This window comes from Patagioenas fasciata, chromosome Z, assembly GCF_037038585.1.
Source record: "Patagioenas fasciata isolate bPatFas1 chromosome Z, bPatFas1.hap1, whole genome shotgun sequence".
Classification (NCBI taxonomy): Eukaryota; Metazoa; Chordata; class Aves; order Columbiformes; family Columbidae; genus Patagioenas; species Patagioenas fasciata.
In genome coordinates this window covers 239,939-259,106 of record NC_092560.1, presented here as the reverse complement: position 1 = coordinate 259,106, position 19,168 = coordinate 239,939, and the positions used below count along the sequence as shown (strand labels likewise).

At 50.5% G+C, this 19,168-nt stretch overlaps 1 protein-coding gene across 2 annotated transcripts in view; it reads left to right on the top strand.

The window, feature by feature from the left end:
* PAX5 (paired box 5) overlaps window positions 1-19,168 on the top strand; it is a 144,461-nt gene that overhangs the window by 46,700 nt on the left and 78,593 nt on the right. For both annotated transcript variants that reach the window (XM_065860781.2, XM_071802035.1), the window contains exon 6: window positions 6,163-6,338. In XM_065860781.2, the coding sequence (XP_065716853.1) occupies window positions 6,163-6,338 (176 nt within the window). The remainder of the gene's footprint in view (window positions 1-6,162; window positions 6,339-19,168) is intronic.

Below are 19,168 nucleotides of genomic sequence, written 5' to 3'. Positions count from 1 at the left end.
CCATGTATGTGGTTCTGAAGCTGACACCTAACTGGGAGACTGTGGAGCTGCTGACTGCCAGGCGCATGCAACCCCAAGAAGGTGGCGTGAAAATTCAGTTTGTGTTTTAAACAAAGCCTTCCAAATGGTAATTAAAAAAAGTCTTTATCTTCTCTGGACTAATTTGCAGGCGTGCTACAAGGAAACAAATCACCTTTTTGCCTCCTGGTAATATTTCATTTGCTTCATAATGTTTTAAATGTGGTGAATAACACCCTTCCTAATTAGCCTGCATTTCCCTATAAGGTGGATTAATTAGGTATGATACCAGGTAATGAAGTTGGACAGTACAAATTAGAGACAGAAACCATGTCCTTAATGAATATGGGCTGTTCATAGTACTAGCTATTTACTTCCTTGATTAACCCTATAAAACCGTGTTGTTTAAAAAAAGAAACCAGAATATTCTCTTTTTCTACAGAAGAGTGTCGCATCAGACCAGTGTACCATGGCAGTGTGCACTTCATGGTATATCACTATTATTAATAACACTGGAAATATTATTCCCGTAGAATTTGTGGATGTCAGTAATTTGTCAGCTGCTGTCACCTGGCTGAGACACTTCACCGGACCAGGGCAGGGGCTGTCCCGGCTGTTTCCCAGGGACACTTCATAATACAATCATTAAACTGTGTTGTTGCACCTCCCTGAATAGGAAAAGACGAGATGTATTTGATCTCTTGCTTTATTCTCATGTTAAGCTTTAGGGCTTTCAAACATGCTCTTGTGTTTTGTGAAGACAGAGTCTAGGGTCCTTTGTTCTCTTTGTTGTGGCCCATAGTCTTATAAATGTATAAACAAAACCCTGCCTTAAATTAAATGAGTTATATGGTGAGAATCGCTAAAAATCTTTTTAAGGCATGTTTCACCAATTTCAGATACTCTCCTGCTGTTCCAGAAAACAAGTCATGGATGAGTATTTAACTGTAAAAGTATCCTAAAAAAATAAATTACAATTTATCAAATTTTTTGAGCTGATGAGTATATTGAGTTGTCATGGATGAGTATTGAACTGTAAAAGTATCCTTAAAAAAAAAAAGAAACTACAATTTATTAAAATCTTTGGGCTGATCTTGCCATTTGCTTAGGTCCCCAGAAAATAATGTCCTATTAATTAGTGTAGATGCTGTGCTTCTTGGTGGTAGCCATGCAATTTAGGCAGCCTTTTGACAGTGAGACCGCGCACGGTATCTGCCGGAGGTGATCTGTTCTGTGCCTCACTCTTCCCAGGCTGCTCAGACTGGTCAGACACAGGAAACCTTCACTCGTGTGACAGTGACACCACGAGATCCTCAGCTGACTGAGCCGCGTTCTTTAGAACTGCACCCAGCTTTTCTTGTGAAACCACAGGTCCTTCTTCTGAGCAAGAAGCAAACAGGGAAGAAGTTGCTCAAGATGAGAAATGATTGCTTGCCCCGCACACAGCAAGTCCCGACCTGTGAATTCGGAACTGGAGGGTGTCATTGGGGTCTGCCCCAGGCTAAGCCGTACCTGACACGGCAAGTCCTCCGGCTGCAAACGCTGGATCACACACTGAGGGGTGCACTCCTGAGGGGCCCGGATGGTATCTGGAGTGGGGCTGGATGCTGGAAGGACCTTCATCAGACATGAGGAGGCAGCTGGAGCAGGTCCAGCACCTGCTGGGACTTTGTGATGGCAGAGCGGCAGGCTTGCTGTCCCTGGGCATCATGGCAGAACATGATGCGTGGGCTGCCTGTGCATCCCTGAGGCTGATGGCACCTCCCTGAGGCTGAGGGCACACCCCTGAGGCTGAGGGCACACCCCTGAGGCTGATGGTGCACCCCTGAGGCTGAGGGCACACCCCTGAGGCTGATGGCACCTCCCTGAGGCTGATGGTGCACCCCTGAGGCTGATGGTGCACCCCTGAGGTTGATGGTGCACCCCTGAGGCTGATGGCACATCGCTAAGGCTGATGGTGCACCCCTGAGGCTGATGATGCACCCCTGAGGCTGATGGCACACCCCTGAGGCTGATGGTGCACCCCTGAGGCTGATGGCACATCGCTAAGGCTGATGGTGCACCCCTGAGGCTGATGATGCACCCCTGAGGCTGATGGCGCACCCCTGAGGCTGATGGTGCACCCCTGAGGCTGATGGTGCATCCCTGAGCCTCGGTGGTTCTGGCCTTGTGCTGCGAGGAAAGTGTGTTGCGTCAGAGGTAGTTCAGGATGTTGTGGTCAAATGTCACCATCTTGTCCCATCTATGTAATGTGCTAGAGAAAAGGGATGAAACATTTGCCTGAGAAGAATGTCCTTTTTTGCATGAAGAGGAGTATTATATCTGCGCTTTTTATTAGCATTTCTGGAAAGATGCTGCTGGACTGGGAACTAATTGTTTTGCAGAGTAGGTAGGTACACATGTAGCTCTACTGTCAACAAAACATAACCGTCCTAGGTGGATGCATTGATTATATGAAAAATGTTTTTACCACTCCCTGGAGCCTATTCATAAACCAAACTGTTTCAAACCTGCCAACAGTATTTTAATTATCCAAGATATTCTAGTGTATTCAAACAATGCATAATGCTAATGGTAATTATCTCACATTTATATAATGTCTAGCAACCAAACACATTCCAAAGACCTTAACGAACTTTTGGGTGTCACGTGCAGTGTACAGAGATTCCTGGACTGGTGCAGTGAAGTGCAGCACTTACCTGCAGTTAGCCTGACCGTGGGGAGCACAGCGCAAAAGAACAACTGTTCCTTCATTCACAGGATGTGGAGAGCGAGTGATATTGAGGGCGAGTGAGTTTTGGGTGTTTCCCAGGCCCCTCTCACCAAGATGCTGGATCCTCTGGGCAGTGACAGCTGTGCTGGTGGAGCCAGCCCTGCCCCCTCCTGCCCGGGTTCTCCCGGCACCAAACCCTGCCCGCGCTGCTCCTGTATCCCAGCCCTGCATGCTGTGCTGGGATGCGAGACACAGAGGCTGATCCCACCTCAGGTTGATCCCATTCCGGAGGCTGATCCCACCTCAGGGGCTGATCCCACCTCAGGGGCTGATCCCACCTAAGGGGCTCATCCCATCTCAGAGGCTGATCCCACCTTCAGGCTGATCCCATTCCGGAGGCTGATCCCACCTCAGGGGCTGATCCCGCCTCAGGGGCTGATCCCACCTTCAGGCTGATCCCCTCTCAGAGGCTGATCCCACCTCAGGGGCTGATCCCCTCTCAGCTCCTCAGGACAGCATGCAGGGACCGCAGCACACAGAGCCATGGGAATGACGCAGGGAGCAGCCCTCCCTGGCTGGTTCTGCAGATGATGCTTGCAGCTCCATACCAAGTCCTGATCCTCAGCTCAGACCCTGCAGAGCTCCATTGCCACTTCCATGTGATTTCCTCCCCTGTCACACTGCCCAGTGCTGTGTGACAAGACGCCTCATCCTCTGGGTTGCACCCAGGTCCCTACGGTGTGGTGTTTGAGGATTTCCCTTGCAGAGGGAGACCTGCTGTTCCTCAGATTTCTGGGGATGCTTTGGTGGCAGGTGCCCAGGAGGTCCCCTCCCTCAGCATCCCTGGGAGGAGGGCGGTGGGGGTGGCTGTGGCCAGCCACTGCCCTGGGCTCTTGGTCGTGTCTCCATCCGCACCCGTCCCAAACCACTGCTCTGGAGCTCATGCTGCAGGACAGGGTGTGAGCCCAGCTCCAGCACAATGCTGTCCCCATCATGACTGAGGCTGCTGGCCATCTGCCACCTTCGCTGGCTCCTCTCCAAACCTGTTCACCCCCAAAACATCTGGAGCAAATGCTCCGTAACACCAGCGCTGCTGGCGGAACGCGGGTCAGCTGCTCTGTATTTGCATACGACAGGTTCTTGTTATACACCTGATCTCCGGGTGTATAAACAGTGCACAAACTGTACCAGCGTCACTAAGAACATTTTCCAGGTCATTCCATGTCTTGGATCATTTCATTCCATTTCATCACCCTCTTTAGACCAAAACTGCATAAAGCTTTACCTTGGATGACAAATGGTGAATAACATTAGTTTAACCTGGAACTTAAAGCCATCATTTCCATGCTCCAGAGACAGGGTGTCCCTGGCCTCTTCCTACCATGCAGCTAGCAACCAGAATTTTAATTTTATAAGCCAGGGTTGACTAAAGCCTGCACCAGGTCTATTAGATATTATTTGACTTAGAATAGTAAAAAAAAAAAAAAAAAAAAAAAAAGATTTAAAGATACACTGTTCTCTTATATCCTTTTTTACTTTTTCAAAGCTCTGTGCATGTGTTTAGTCTACATATTCAGAGGACAGTTCAGGGCTTTTCTCCTGTGTGGAACAAACTAATCCTTGCATTTTACAAAAGCCAACATTGCCCTCTTGATTTAAGTTGCATGACTTTGTTTCAACAGGTAAATATTACATAAAGCTGTTGTTGCCTAAACTGCTGAACTAAAATTTAGAACAAAGTCCCAGCATTGATTACTAACATGAAATGTCAGTTCAGTCTAAGCAGTTTGTTACAAAGGGTGACCCAGGCTGCAAAAGTATTTCTGTGTGTTCTTGCCCTGGTTTGAGAGATCCGTCTTGAAGCATCCCGGTTTTCTGGATACACAGCACTTCCTGCAACACCCAGCTGCGCTGAGGATGATCTCGGATCAACGGTCCTTAGCGAAAAATGCTCTCTGCCCGGCATTGCCTGTCAGTGACAGGCAGTGCACGTCTGGGGACAGAGGTGGTGTCCGCAGCGGCAGGATGGCTTTGCACAGATCTCCTCCGTACGTACCATCAGACCCTGATGCAGAATCTGCCAGGGAAGGTCTGAGTGACGTTGTGCTCTGCAGACGGTGTGGACAGTAAACTACTGCAGCACTCATGAGCATCCCGTGAACAATGCATTTGAATTCTGCTCCTCAAAACTATCTCGGCAGCAAGATTCTATTTTTAAAACATTTCTTCCTTCTGTCTAGTGCTGTGTTGCCATCTGGAAAAGAAATCTGATATGTACTGTTGTTCTTGGAGTTCCACCTCCTGGAGTCCTGGGAATACTGCAGACCTCAGCTTTCAGTGCATAAAAAATACACATTTCTAGCATTGACAGGTGAAGGAAAAGTAGAAAACCACTGTGAATCTGCAAAAAGCAAATTGAAACAAGCCCCTGTATTGCACATGTCTTTTTGAACTGCCAATCTAAACATTTCTCAAACTTGTCTCGTGGCTTTTCAGCCATGAGCAGTCACTTATGACTTCTGCTAAAAATCTCTGCCAAAGGGGAAAGACGGAAGAACATGTGTCTCGGAGCCCAGGGTTCCATCACACCGATAAGTGCAGGGAAGAGCATGTGTCTCGGAGCCCAGGGTTCCGTCGCACTGATAAGTGCAGAGAAGAACATGTGTCTCGGAGCCCAACGTTCCATCACACCGATAAGTGCAGGGAAGAACATGTGTCTCAGAGCCCAGGGTTCCGTCACACCAATAAGTGCAGTAAACACACAGTGCGGTGGCAGCGGCACCGCAAGCCAGCAGAATGTGGGATCAGCCGTGCCGGGCACTGCAGCCGTGGGTCAGCCCAGGGACACCTCCCGTGTGCGGCACCAGGGCTGCCCAGGCGCTGCGGTCGTCTGTGTGAGGTTGTCTGGGCAGCTGCTGCTGGACAGCGGGTTCTGGTGCCCGAGACGGGACCACCACAGCTCCAGGCTGACGCGGGTGGAGCTGAGCACGATGTGCACGTGCTGCAGGAAGGGGTAAAGTGTCTGGATCTGCTGGAGCTGCCCCCAGCTGACTGTGCCTGACTGGTCACGTGCTTACCATCCCATGTCCTCCAGAACCACCAACCAGGCAGGTTCTCAGGTGGTGCAGTAAAAGTGAGGAAAGTGAGAAAAGTGAGTAAAAGTGAGAAAAGATGTGACCATTAAAATTTGTCCTGCCTTTAAATTAGGTGTGAAATCCTTTATGGTAAATTGTGTTGAGGGTTGGCTGTAATGGGAGACTGGTCAGAGTATCTTCTGGCAATATGTCTTGCTTGCAACCTCCTCTCAGAGTCCTCATGGTGTCACCATACGGATACCCATATCTCTGTGCAGGACAGAACGACACACTCCTCTGTAGATCTCATCATTGTGATGACGACTTATTCTCTGTCTTCTCTCTCCTCTTTGAAAGGTATTCAGGAATCTCCAGTACCAAATGGCCATTCTCTCCCAGGCAGAGATTTTCTTCGAAAACAGATGCGAGGAGACCTGTTCACCCAGCAGCAGCTAGAAGTATTGGATCGAGTCTTTGAGAGACAACATTATTCCGACATTTTCACAACCAGTGAGCCCATCAAACCAGAGCAGGTACTCTTGCAAATGTTCAATATTTTCCTAATATGCTCTCTGCTGGCAGAGGTCTGTTTGCTGGACATCACCAAACACTTCTCAGGGTCTCAGTAGAAAAACACAGAGAAACAGGTGTTGTATAAAGCTCTTCAGCCAAGTGCATGCTAACCATGAAAAAGTGAGTATTAAAAAATGAAGGAAAACACTTGTTGTGTAAACATTAGCAAGTGTTTGGTTATGAAATTACACCTGCTCTGGACTGGTTACATCAAATGAGTCCTTAAAGAGCATCACAGCTTGTGATACTTTTGTTACATCAAAAGCAGGTAACAAGGAGAAGACTTGCAAAACCCGATGCCTAATTTTGGTTCATAGTTAGCATGATTGTGCACACAAATTAGATTTTTGTATCCAGAAATGGCTTATTAGGCATGTAATTGACCATTTGCTGAGAGAAACACCCAATTAGCATGTGAAGGTAAATTAGTTGCACCTACAGATTAGCAGTGTGTTTGAGAAGGGCTTGGCACTAATTTTTTGGGTAAGTTCCATTTTTGCAATACAGAAGCACATGCAAAAACTGATGAGCTGTGTCTCTCTGTGTTCTTCCTGGGCAGCAGTCTTTAATTTAGCTGCTGAGAGGGAGGTAGAAATGAATATATTGCTGTCAGCATCAGCATCAGTTTAGCTTGCTACTTAATGATGTATTTGGCCATTAATCTTCAGTGTTCTTAATATTAGATCTGGTTTTTAACAAGGTGGATGGACTTTTCAAACTGCAGACAAACACTGATTTCCCTTGGAGGAATCCATGCGTTTGAGGGCCACTGGAGATTATCACATGGCAGCCTACAACTGTTTTGGCTCCAGTTTAAGGAACGTATATTGACATAAATCTTTTGAAAAATCACTTACTTATGCTGAAAGTCATACGGTAGAGTAGAAATTTCTCATGCCTTTAAGCTCACATGTGTCACTTTGTATTTAATTCGTAGAGTCAGTTGATTTTCACCAGCTTCTGCTGGTTTTGTGGTTTCCCTGGTTTGTGTTTGCTGAGGAGCTCTGCAGATCTGAACTCGAGCTGGAAAAACATGGGGAAGACGCTGAGGTCAATGTGATTTTTTGAAATGGTCATTAGGAAAGACAGAGGTCGGTGTGTCTGGAAGGTGACATGGCCTTCATGTACCACTAGATGGTGGCTGTCCTGTCCCAACACCCGTGGACCGCCAGCCTCGCTCTGGTCACTTGGAAATCATGTGGCATTAGCTCTGTCCTTGAGAAACTTTTGCACACCTGAAAGAGTCATTACAAAGCGAGTGGTGATGGAAGAGAATCGTTTCTCTGTTTCTGTGTCCTGAAGCCTCAGAGTCGTGCAGAACTGCAGCTCAGGGGGCACAGCCCAGCAGTGCGCATTTATCCAGAGATAAATTCTTACTGGTTTAATAGGACAAACGGAACAAGGATGCTGGTGAAGCATTACCCCGCTGTCAAACCTGGGATACCTGGCTGTTGGTGGAGTAGGGATCTCCCTGGGTCCGTGTGAGCAGCTATAGCTGGAATGACTGTGCTGCTAGAGAGTTAAGATTGGAGATATACCCCTATTTGGTTAACAGGGTACCCTCTGCATGCTCTGCAGAGTCAAATTGGTGCTGAGAAATGTGACATTATGATGTACAAACGGTGCTTAGCAGAACTGACTTGCCTAGGCATTTTTAAGTTTAATTTAACATGAAGCTTGTATTTGTTTGCTTTTATATTGGCTGGAGCATTAACATTTGCTTTTGGAAGGCTGGGTCATGGTTAAGTGCTTGTGACTGTTTTGGGTTGGCTTCTGCTTTTTGACAATGTGTAAAGCGTAACTTTCATCATGAACACATGTGATCCATACGATCACTTCTGGTTGGCAAGGATGCGGTATGAACTGCTTTACAGCAAGGCTGCCATGATACTTAACCAGAGCGGAGAAGCTGGCTGGATCAGTTAGTAAGGCCAAAGGAATCTATGAGAAAGAAAATACTGACAGCATCAATGATGTGACTTGGAAAAGCAGAGCTGTCCCTGAAACAGACCATTGTAGCAAACCAGGCCCTGGCTCTGGGCTCTGGCTGCCTGGAGAGCCCCGAGCCCCGTGCGAGGAGCTGAGCTGGCAGGGGACATGTGGAGTCCTGAGCTGTTTCTGTAGAGGGAAATAGGGAAAAGATGCTTCTCCCCCTAGAGACGAGGTGTGGGGAGAATTCTGCTGACCCACTGTTTATCTGTTTTATTAGAAACATGGTCCAGGAGCAGCCAACTCAATATCACTAATTTTACTTGGGCACAAAAAGCTGTTGATGTCCCTGCACTGTTCAGCTGAGAGAGCTCCAGCTATTTTAGTAAAAGAACTGCTGTCTTTAGACAAGGAAGTTCCTTTTTCTCCCTGCTTTGAGGCTCCTCTTGAAGTCTTTCCCCTCGTTTGTTGGCAGCCTCAGCACACACACTTGGTCCCCAGCTGGGTGCTGCCTCCCACTGCCTGAAGTCCTCCTGCCCTTGCCTATCGGAAAGGATGCAACGGTCTCACACACAGGTCCATGTGTTGATGGACTGTGTGGGAGTGCTTGCTCACCGCTGCCAAAGCTTTACGTTGAGTTCTTCCAGCTCATTTCCTTTACTTCTCCATCCTAAATGTTTCCCTCAGTTCACCTGTATAAAATGGAGACTCATGAGTTATTTCTCACCTCAAAATATGTTGTGCTTTTGACAAGCATCATCTGAGTTTTCATATCTGCTGTAAGCTCTGCCTTCTATAGAGAGACCCACAGGGAACAAACACCTGTCTTTGGGGAAGGGCTCATACGATGCTGAGAGAGAAGGAAGGCAGCCACTGGACAGTGATGGGAAGATAAAATGTCAGCGGTGCTTCGTTCATAAACAGCGCCCATCGCATGCGCTGGGTGACGCGAGGATCCCGCTGTGGGTTCGTATAATTGAAGACGGTCTCTGACTGCGTGCATTGGGGGTAGAAGCGAGGCATCTCCTGCTATGTGCCTCCTTTTGTGACTTAACGCTGGCAGCACAGCTGTGTGTGCGTAGGTGTGTGTTCTGCAGCACAGGTGTGTGATACCTGCACATGTACAGCACGAGAAATGTTCAACAGCAGGCGAAGTCCAGCAGCTGGGAAGCCTGAGGGCTGATGGTGCAAATGGACCCAAGTCCTCTTGTGCCTGTATGTTATGGGGGAGTAACCAAGGCATAAAGTCAGTACTCTAGAAGCACCCTGGCCCGCCTGCCCCCTGACAGAAACCTGCTATAAACATGAATTAACGTACAAAAAGAATGCTTTTCCCTCACGTTTGTGCCCTTTTGAGCTCATGTTTTGAAAGCAACCTGTGATCGATTTCCACTGGCTGCAAATGTTCACGGAAAAACAATTTCACATATTTCTGGGCACGGATTTTGAAATGCACGTAGTAGTGTGGTGACAACACCACCACCGTGCTGTATTCTGCCTGTGGCTACCGTCACCAGCACTGTGCAGCGCTCTCATGGGCAGGGACGGGGCCCACAGTCAGACGTCACGTAACCCCGAGGTCTTGGAGGAGGAAAGCTTTCACAGCACCTGCCACCTGGGACGCAGCAGCTCCTCCTCTCCTCTCTGTGCCCCTTTCTGTGTGTGTGGGGGTCCTGCTGCTCCCCACTGCATGGGCTCTGCAGTGCGGCCCCTGCTCGTGGGCAGTGCTGATGGTGCTGCTTACGCAGCCGGTGTCCAGGCTTCCCCGGGTGCCCAGCCATGCTCCCTGCCTGCCCTGGAGCTGTGCGAACCCACCACTCGTGTTCACTACACCGACTTTCTCCAGAATGCTCACCCCTGTTTTTGCGCACAGAGCTGCAGCACTGGCCAGTGCAATTTTGCAGTGCCCGGTCCACGAGGAGCATTCAGCTGGAGGTGTTGGGGTGCTGGCCGTACCCGGCAAACCCCTCTGCATGGCTGATCGTTCACTGGTGGCTTCCCGCGATTCCTGCTCGGGACATGGAGGAGCTCTGCCCCCGCTTCCTGGGGAAGGGGTACGGGGCGGGCGGACCCTGTGGCACCGGCGTGTGAAACCTCAACTCAGATGCACTTGCCAGTTGAAGTGTGGACAAGAGATGTTCCTGGAGATCCAGGCCTGGGAAACAGCCATGTCCCAGGGGCTGGACGGGGCAGGAGGCGAGCCTGGGGCTCACCAACAGATCTGCTTTTGGTGGCGGTGAGAGCAGGATTAGTGTTTCTACAGGGGAAAACTGGGATGAAGAATATACAGCTGGATCAGCTTGACAGGAAAGGCAGTGCATTAATTTCCTCAGAATAAAGAAGATAATTATCTATGCTGGATTTCTGTTCACAACAGAAATGGATTCTCTTGTATTTCCAGCTCCACACATGGGTCCAATCGAATACTCATTGAAGCCAAGAGGAATATTTCTATTGACTTCAATAGACTTTAGATCAGGGCCATAATGAGGCATAACATGATGTGACCAGATTCAGCACTCTGTAGGTCACTGACTTAGAAGAGAACTGTTTGCCACTAATAGCAGATAATTCCCAGGCACTTGCTGATGCTCTCCCATTGCTTTCAGCTGGAACTAAACCATGTATCAGTTCTTGGATTAGTTTCTGGATAAAATGGGCTTACTTTATGGGTATATTCTGGGTTTAGGTTGAAACCAGTAACCTGGCAAAGGTATACTAATATATTTATTTATGATATGCAGTGTAGGTAAGTCTGGATCTGGAGGAAAGCACAGACAGATGAAATTTGGATAACCAATGAACCTGAAAATATTACTACTAAATTGAAAAAATGGAAAAAATTGCACAGTTAGAAACTGCTTACCCTCTTTTGGAGAGAGTTGTGATGAAGTTCTCTGAACTCACCAAGAGAGAGGTGTGAGCCCTTTTGAAAATCTTCAAGTTTTACTTTGTGTCCAAGTATCTGCCAACATTCCTCTCTCATTCCCTGGAAAGTGGAATCTGCCTTTTTCGCTGTGAGGAGCGGTGTTGGAAGGTGTGTTTGTAGGACAGTCCTCCTTACAATACTGGGCTTTGATCTTCAGGAGTAACAGGGAGACCCCAAGATAGAGCCAGAAAGTATGACACATCTCTGTGTTTTAAGTGTGACTCAGTCACTCTCCAAATGCAATTATTGGAGAAGCAGAAGGGATGAACCACGTGCTTGGTCCTGGTCCCTGGAGTGTGAACAGTAGATTTTTTTCCCAAGGGACACCTTTGGGTGGACAGAGGATGCTGAGGATCTTCTTAAAATACCCTGAGACTTGCACTGAGAAATGCAGAGCTAGTATTTACTTGTATTTTCCCAAAACTTTATGTTGTCCAGTAGCAGTGAGAATTCATGGCTATGTTTGAATGTACAGAATAAAATATTTTCTTGATCTGCCACCTGCAGATGTGATTTGAGCATTTAAATGCAAGCTCTTACTCATGGCTTGTGTGACACACTGTGTAAATAAAGAGTGAATTAAAAAGGCAAACAAAACAACAGCACATGGCTTGACAAATGGACACAAATGCTAAAACTGGGACAAAAATAGAAGAAAGAAAAAAAGAAAAAATGGGAAGGAACAGAGGAATTCAGGATGGATCTACCAGCTCTGCAGACACCTCCTGGCAGCAGGCAGGGCCAGCGGCAGCGGGACGGACAGGGTTGCTTGTTACGGGACAGGGCTGCTTGTTTGGGGACAGGGCTGGCTGTTTGGCTGTTTGGGGACAGGGCTGGCTGTTTGGGGACGGGGCTGACTGTTTGGGGATGGGGCTGACTGTTTGGGGATGGGGCTGGCTGTCTGGAGATGGGGCTGTCTGTTTTGGGACGGGGCTGGCTGTTTGGTGACAGGGCTGGCTGTCTGGGGACAGGGCTGGCTGTTTTGGGACAGGGATGGCTGTTTGGGGATGGGGCTGGTTCTCTGGGGATGGGGCTGTCTGTTTTGGGACGGGGCTGGCTGTTTGGTGACAGGGCTGGCTGTCTGGGGACAGGGCTGGCTGTTTTGGGACGGGGCTGGCTGTTTGGTGACAGGGCTGGCTGGCTGGGGACAGGGATGGCTGTTTTGGGACAGGGATGGCTGTTTGGTGACAGGGCTGTCTGTCTGGGGACAAGGTTGGCTGTTTGGTGACAGGGCTGGCTGTTTTGGGACAGGGCTGTCTGTTTGGTGACAGGGCTGGCTGTCTGGGGACAGGGCTGGCTGTTTTGGGACAGGGCTGTCTGTTTGGTGACAGGGCTGTCTGTCTGGGGACAAGGTTGGCTGTTTGGTGACAAGGCTGGCTGTTTTGGGACAGGGCTGTCTGTTTGGTGACAGGGCTGTCTGTCTGGGGACAAGGCTGGCTGTTTGGTGACAGGGCTGGCTGTTTTGGGACAGGGCTGGCTGTCTGGGGACAGGGCTGTCTGTTCTGAGATGGGGCTGGCTGTTCTGGGACTGGGCTGTCTGTTCTGGGACGGGGCTGGCCGTCTGGGGACAGGGCTGTCTGTTCTGGGACAGGGCTGTCTGTTCTGGGACGGGGTTGTCTGTTCTGGGACAGGGCTGTCTGTTCTGGGACAGGGCTGTCTGTTCTGGGACGGGGTTGTCTGTTCTGGGACAGGGCTGTCTGTTCTGGGACGGGGTTGTCTGTTCTGGGACGGGGCTGGCTGTCTGGGGACAGGGCTGTCTGTTCTGGGACGGGGCTGTCTGTTCTGGGACAGGGCTGTCTGTTCTGGGACGGGGCTGTCTGTTCTGGGACGGGGCTGGCTGTCTGGGGACAGGGCTGTCTGTTCTGGGACAGGGCTGTCTGTTCTGGGACGGGGCTGTCTGTTCTGGGACGGGGCTGTCTGTTCTGGGACGGGGTTGTCTGTTCTGGGACAGGGCTGTCTGTTCTGGGACAGGGCTGTCTGTTCTGGGACGGGGTTGTCTGTTCTGGGACGGGGTTGTCTGTTCTGGGACAGGGCTGTCTGTTCTGGGACGGGGTTGTCTGTTCTGGGACGGGGTTGTCTGTTCTGGGACAGGGCTGTCTGTTCTGGGACGGGGCTGGCTGTTCTGGGACGGGGCTGGCTGTCTGGGGACAGGGCTGCCTGTGCCACCCCCACCCCTGGCCCATACCAGCTGTCGGCTCTGCAGGGTGTTGGGGGGTATGTGGCGAGGAACGAGACGCGGGACGAGGTTGCGGGAGCTGCGTTACCTCCGTACTGCCCCGTCTGCCACCGGGTGGACCCTCGTCCCCACCGGCGGGGCGGCCGGTGCCGTCTGCTGTCAGGGAGCAGGGAGCGGGTCCCCCCGTTTGCCCGCACCGAGCCCCCTCTGCCTGCAGAACGGGGCCGGTGGGTGAGCACCAGCGCGAGCCCCAAGCACTGGCTGTTCTGTGGTTTTACAGCTGCGCTGTTTCCAGCTGAAACCTCCTCTGATCCACTCTCTGGTTTTATTGGTGGGAGGGGAAAAAAACAACTCTAAAATCCAGCCTAAGAGAGCACATCAGGAGACGAAAAACCTTCCCATATTTACTCTCAGTAGACTATTAAACAACACCCGGCTATTAATTTGGCTTTTGAGTCTTCACTAAAGCCCATAAAAGCGCACAGTTGTCAAATGGAGTTCATTTTAATTTCCTTTCAATCACAGTAAATTATTCAGGTGATAAATCAGCTGGGGCAGCCTCCTGGCTGTAATAGAAACCCTAATTCCTGGCTAATTATCCAGCCCATTGCTGCCAGCAGATCAATACCCTACGAATGGAAAGGGCGCGGGGCCTGGGCGGGCAGGGTGGCTGAGGGACAGCAGCTGGTGGCCTGGGCGCCCGTGACCCCTGCATGGGGCTGGGGGGTTGAACGGTGCAGAGCTCCCCTGTCCCCCCACCCCCGAGGGACCTGTCACCTCCTGAGGGACGTGTTCCCCCCCAGGCAGCAGCGGGACCATGGCAGCTGTGGCTTGACTGAGGGAGCAGGGTGCGGTGCCCCCACGCATGGGTGCAGGATTTGGAGCTGCTGGGGCTGGAGGGGATTTCGGCGCTTGCCCGCTCTGCGATGACCCTGCTGTGCTCAGGCCACTCAGTGGGACATGGTGCTGGCCCTTGGCTGCGGCTGTTGTGTTGATTCCCTGGGTCTGGGACTCTGCTGCTGACAGGTAACAGCTGAGAGGGGAAAGCGACTGCACCCGCTGCGCAGGTTGGACAGAGCAGCCACGCGTGCATGGCGCCCAGAGGGGCTCAAGCTTCAGGACACGGTCTCTTCTCTGCACCCTCTCTCCTTCCCTTGTGCTGCTGGGGTTGGGGAAATGGGTAGGGGGGCTGCAGGTTCTTCAGGAGCAGGAGGGGCAGAGCTGAGCTCTTCTCTGTGACAGTGACAGAGCCCAGGGAACGGCAGCAGATGTGCCAGGGAGGGTCAGTGGGACATGAGGAAAAGGTTCTTCACCCAGAGGTGCTGGACACTGAACAGGCTCCCAGGGAGGTGTCACGACCCAACCTGACAGTGTTCAAGAAGAGACTGGACAACGTCCTCAGACACATGGGGTGACCTGTGGGGTGTCCTGTGCAGGGACAGCAGTTGGACTCCATGATCCTTGTGGACTTTCTATGATTCTATGACCTGTTAGAGTCCAGAGAAGGGCCAGGAAAATGCTCAGAGCCTGGAGCACCTGCTGTATGAGGACAGGCTGAGAGAGTTAGAATGTCCAGCCTAGAGAAGAGAAGGCACCAGGGAGACCTTATAGCAGCCTCCAGTACCAAGAGGGGACCTACAAGAAAGCTGTAGAGGGATTTTTTACACGGGCAGGTAGTGACAGGACTAGGGGTGATAGCTTTAAAGTGAAAGAGGAGAGATTTAGATTAGATATAAAGCAGAAATTCTGCCCCATTAGGGGAGTGAGGCCCTGGGACAGACTGCCTGGAGAAGCTGTGGATGCCCCATCCCTGGAAGTGTTCAAGACCAGGTTGGACGGGGCTTTGAGCAACCTGGTCTGGTGGAAGGTGGCCATGCTCATGGCAGGGAGGTGGAACTGGATGATCTTTAAAGTTCCCTTCCAACCAGAATAATTCTGTGTTTCTTCTAGAGTCACAGCAGAAAGCACAGCTTGTTGGGCCAGTACCTCACATTTGCATCCTTTCCTCTCTGCCCTCCCTTACAGGTGTTGGTTTTTTTTTTGTGCGAGAGCTTCTGAAGACTGCACGAAATTCCGTGTGTGTGCTGCCTTGTTGTGACATGTCACACTGGGTGATGACAGTCACAGCAGACTGTTGTATGACACCTAGTATTTTGTGTGACAGTGGGGCCGTGGTGGCAGGGAGTTTTCTGGGGAAGCAGCATGACAGGAGCCATGTATCCTGCTAACGTTTGTCTGCGTCAGCATCATCTTGGCAAAGAGCTCCCTGCAGCTTGCATGGACGCCTCGGGGTGCCTGTGTGAGCGGGGCCTGAAATTGAGCCTGTGGGTCCTCGGTGAACTTGCAAGGAAACCACAGCCTGTCTTGTCCTTCTGGGTCTCTCTGTCTCATCCACGCTGCTGTGAGTCGGAGCCTGGAGAAACGGACAAAAAACAGGCTGCACCTGCTTATTCCCTCTCCTCCCAGCAGCATGTGGCCAAATCAATGCAATGAAACCGAGCGGGGAGAGAGCAGCAGTGCCTGGGTCTCGGGTATTTCTGGGTGCTTTTGGAAGACCATGGCTCCCCAGTGCCTGCTGTTTGGTTGGAGAGGCCACACGATGGGTTTGCGCTGGTGCTGCTTCCCCGAGTTCATCACGTCAGGCTCTCAGGGGCTCTTCCCCCCAGCTTGCAGGGCTTTTCCTGGGACCACGTCTGGCTGCGGCGGGGCAGAGCATGGGTCTGTCTGCTACCCGGGAGTCCCTGTCACCTCCTGCCCTTCCCTGGCAGGGAGAGGGGATCCCAAATCACTGAGGTGGGCAACGCCTTCAGGAGTTGCAATGCATTCCTGGTTTTTAACATCCCCTTTTTTCCTCCTGGCTGCTCTCAGGTATGACCATATGTGAAAACAGAAATTGCTTAGTTAAAGGAAAGGCCAGACTTGCTGTGCCTGCAGCTCTGGCGTGTCCTTTGTCCTTTGTCCTTGTCTCTTTTCTCTTTGCTCTGTACAGATGCCACGCGGGATGTTTTTGCCCGCAGGCAGGCTCCCCAGTTGTGCACAGGCTCATGTGAAGGAGGTGCTGGTGATGCGTGGTGTGGTCGGCAGTGCCAAGGATGCCGTGGCTGGTGCGTCACAGGATGCTGGTCCTGGCATCCTGACTATGTGACCAGTGCTCCTGTGTGCACGTCTGAGCCGCGGGAGCTGAGATCCATGTCCCGGCGCAGAGCGGCTGCGGGCGCCCTGGGGCTCCTGGGGGACTGAAAGGCCGTGGGGCAGAGTGTGGTGTGACTTCTCCCCCAGGTGTAGGGAAACAGCGATTGGAAATTGCAACCTCAGCACCATTTCTGCTGAGTAATGCCAGCAGGAGATGCTTTGCCAGTCACCATTTTTTGTCTCAGCACTTTACACCATCTTTACACTCGTTGCCTGGTGACAACAACGGAACACAAAGTCCTGGAGAGGCAGCGGGTGTTCTCATCCAGAAGACTTGGCACGGCTTCCCTAGGCATGGCACAGAGGTCGCAAGTTTAAGAAAAGCTTACTTCTCTTGTTATCTGCCAGGGGTGTCCACATTTCCTTGCAATTTGTAAGCTGGTTTTGAGTAATTGTATCTCTTTGTTCATCATGTGTTTTGTGATCAATAGATATTTTTTTCAGTTTAGAGAGATAAACCAGGTCCATCCCATCAGCAAGTTTTAAATAAAAATCCACGTTTGTCTTCAGTGGAGTCTTCCAAGGTTTCATGTCACCAAGAGACAGCCGATGGAAAGTTTGCCGTTACAGAAAGTCACAGACAGCAGCCCGTCAAAGAGTGGACTCTGCCCAAGAGCTGAAGGAGAGCAGTGATTTACTGGCCACATGTCAGATTTTCAATATCACATCAAAGTGTAATATATGAGTTAGATGAGCAGAATTATAATTGCTCATGTAGTCTTCGTCCCTTTGAAAGTATTTGAAAAATAATAGGGGAGTCATCCATGCACTTTACAGCATTTATGAACATGATGCTCCACTTGCATAGGAAAATCGATCTGGAGTTGTCCTGAGGCTGGTTTTCTCTGTGGAAAAAGACAACATTGTGTAACGGTGCAGCTGGCCAAGATTATGTCATGGCAAAACAGACCAACCTCCTTTTGTCTCTGTTAGCCCTGCAAGAGAGGGAGAAACGAATCTGTGAGTAAACACATTGTGAGTGAGTGGAAGGACTTGCACTGGCATTTGAAGAATGGAACAAGACTTCTCTTAGTCCCTGTTAAATGTCCAGATCCCACAGGCTTTGCATAGTTTCAAATGCAATTTCCACCCTTTGGTTTGGAAATCGCTACTGTTTTACGCTCATTCTGTAGGCTTTCTCTAAATCTGTCCATCACTTTAATCAACAAAGATGGGTTTCTCAAAGTATGGTCCCTACACAGCTAGTGAATACCTGTACATCTTAATGTGCTAAATCATCAGAAGGACACAAGCTCTTCACGGCAGTGCAAGGTGGGAGCACAAGCGACAGGGGCATGAGCTGTGGCAGGGCCCGGGCGAGCAGTTCTTCCCCAGGAACAGGCAGGCAGGGCAGAGTTTGGCTCCCCAAGTTGCGCAGTCTCCATCCGTGGTGGTTGTCAAGACCCAGCTGGATGAAGCCGTGAGGCGTGTGGCCTGGTCCCATGGCTGGCCCTGCTCTGAGTGGCCTCTGGAGCTTCCTTCCAACCCGGAATATCCTGCGACCACAATGTCCAGCTACCTGCTGTTCGTTCCAGCTGTTATGATGTGACTTAGGGATATTTCACACAGCTGTGATGGAAAATGTGAGAAATGTAGTTGGGGTGGGAGAGTGGTGCCCGATTCACGCTGTGTCCAGGATGAGATGGAGAGCTGTCGGGGATGAAGCACCTGAGGCCGCTCAGTGCAGACGCTGAGTTTTCTGAAGAATGCTGTAGTTTTGGGTTGCCATTTGTTCAGGAAGGGCTTGAATGAAACAACCTAAAGAAGCAGTTGTACGATGACAAAAAACAATTGTGGGGCTAAGCCACTTCCAGAAAAAAGCTCTGGTGTCAGGATCCCTCTCTGCTCATATGAATAGTGGCTGCTTAAGATTCTGCTGGCAGCAGAATTTGCTGCTGAAATGAAAAAAATAATTAAATCTGAAAGGAAGGAAACTCTTACGCTAAGAGAGCAGCTTAACATGTAGGGGATGGTTTCAGCCCTACTCCTCTCACCTTGAAATTATAATTGAATAAGGGCAGCCTCACAGAAGCAGGGGATTCCTCTGCTCATCCTCCGTGCTGTGCACGTCCCCGCCAGGCTCAGAGCTGACCTGAGGTCCGGGTCAGCCCGGGCGAGTCAGGGACAGACACCCCGGGGCTGGGGGAAGCAGGGGCTGCGGGCAGCGGGTGCCGTTCAGAAACGGGGGCTGCGGAGTCAAGCGGGCAGGGAGGCTGCGCTCGTCACACACTGCGTTTGGCTCAGGGTGTTTGACCACTTATTGACACCTGTCTAAACAATTAAAACGCTCAATTAAATAATGGATTAATTAACATAGACAAGAAATTGTCATCAAATTATGTGGTCGATGAGTGCTCTTCAAGCACTGCCAAATTGTGAGGTTTTGCACCAGTGGGAGTTTTTTCTGAAGGTACAGATCCCACATCCGCGTTTTCATTCATACAGACGGTTGCTCACTGTTTCTTGTGACTGTAGACAAAAGTTTAAAATATGACTCCAAATACACTTCTGGCATAACAATGGGGGTGTCTGTGGGGTGGGGAGGATGCTGGGTTCACACCAGC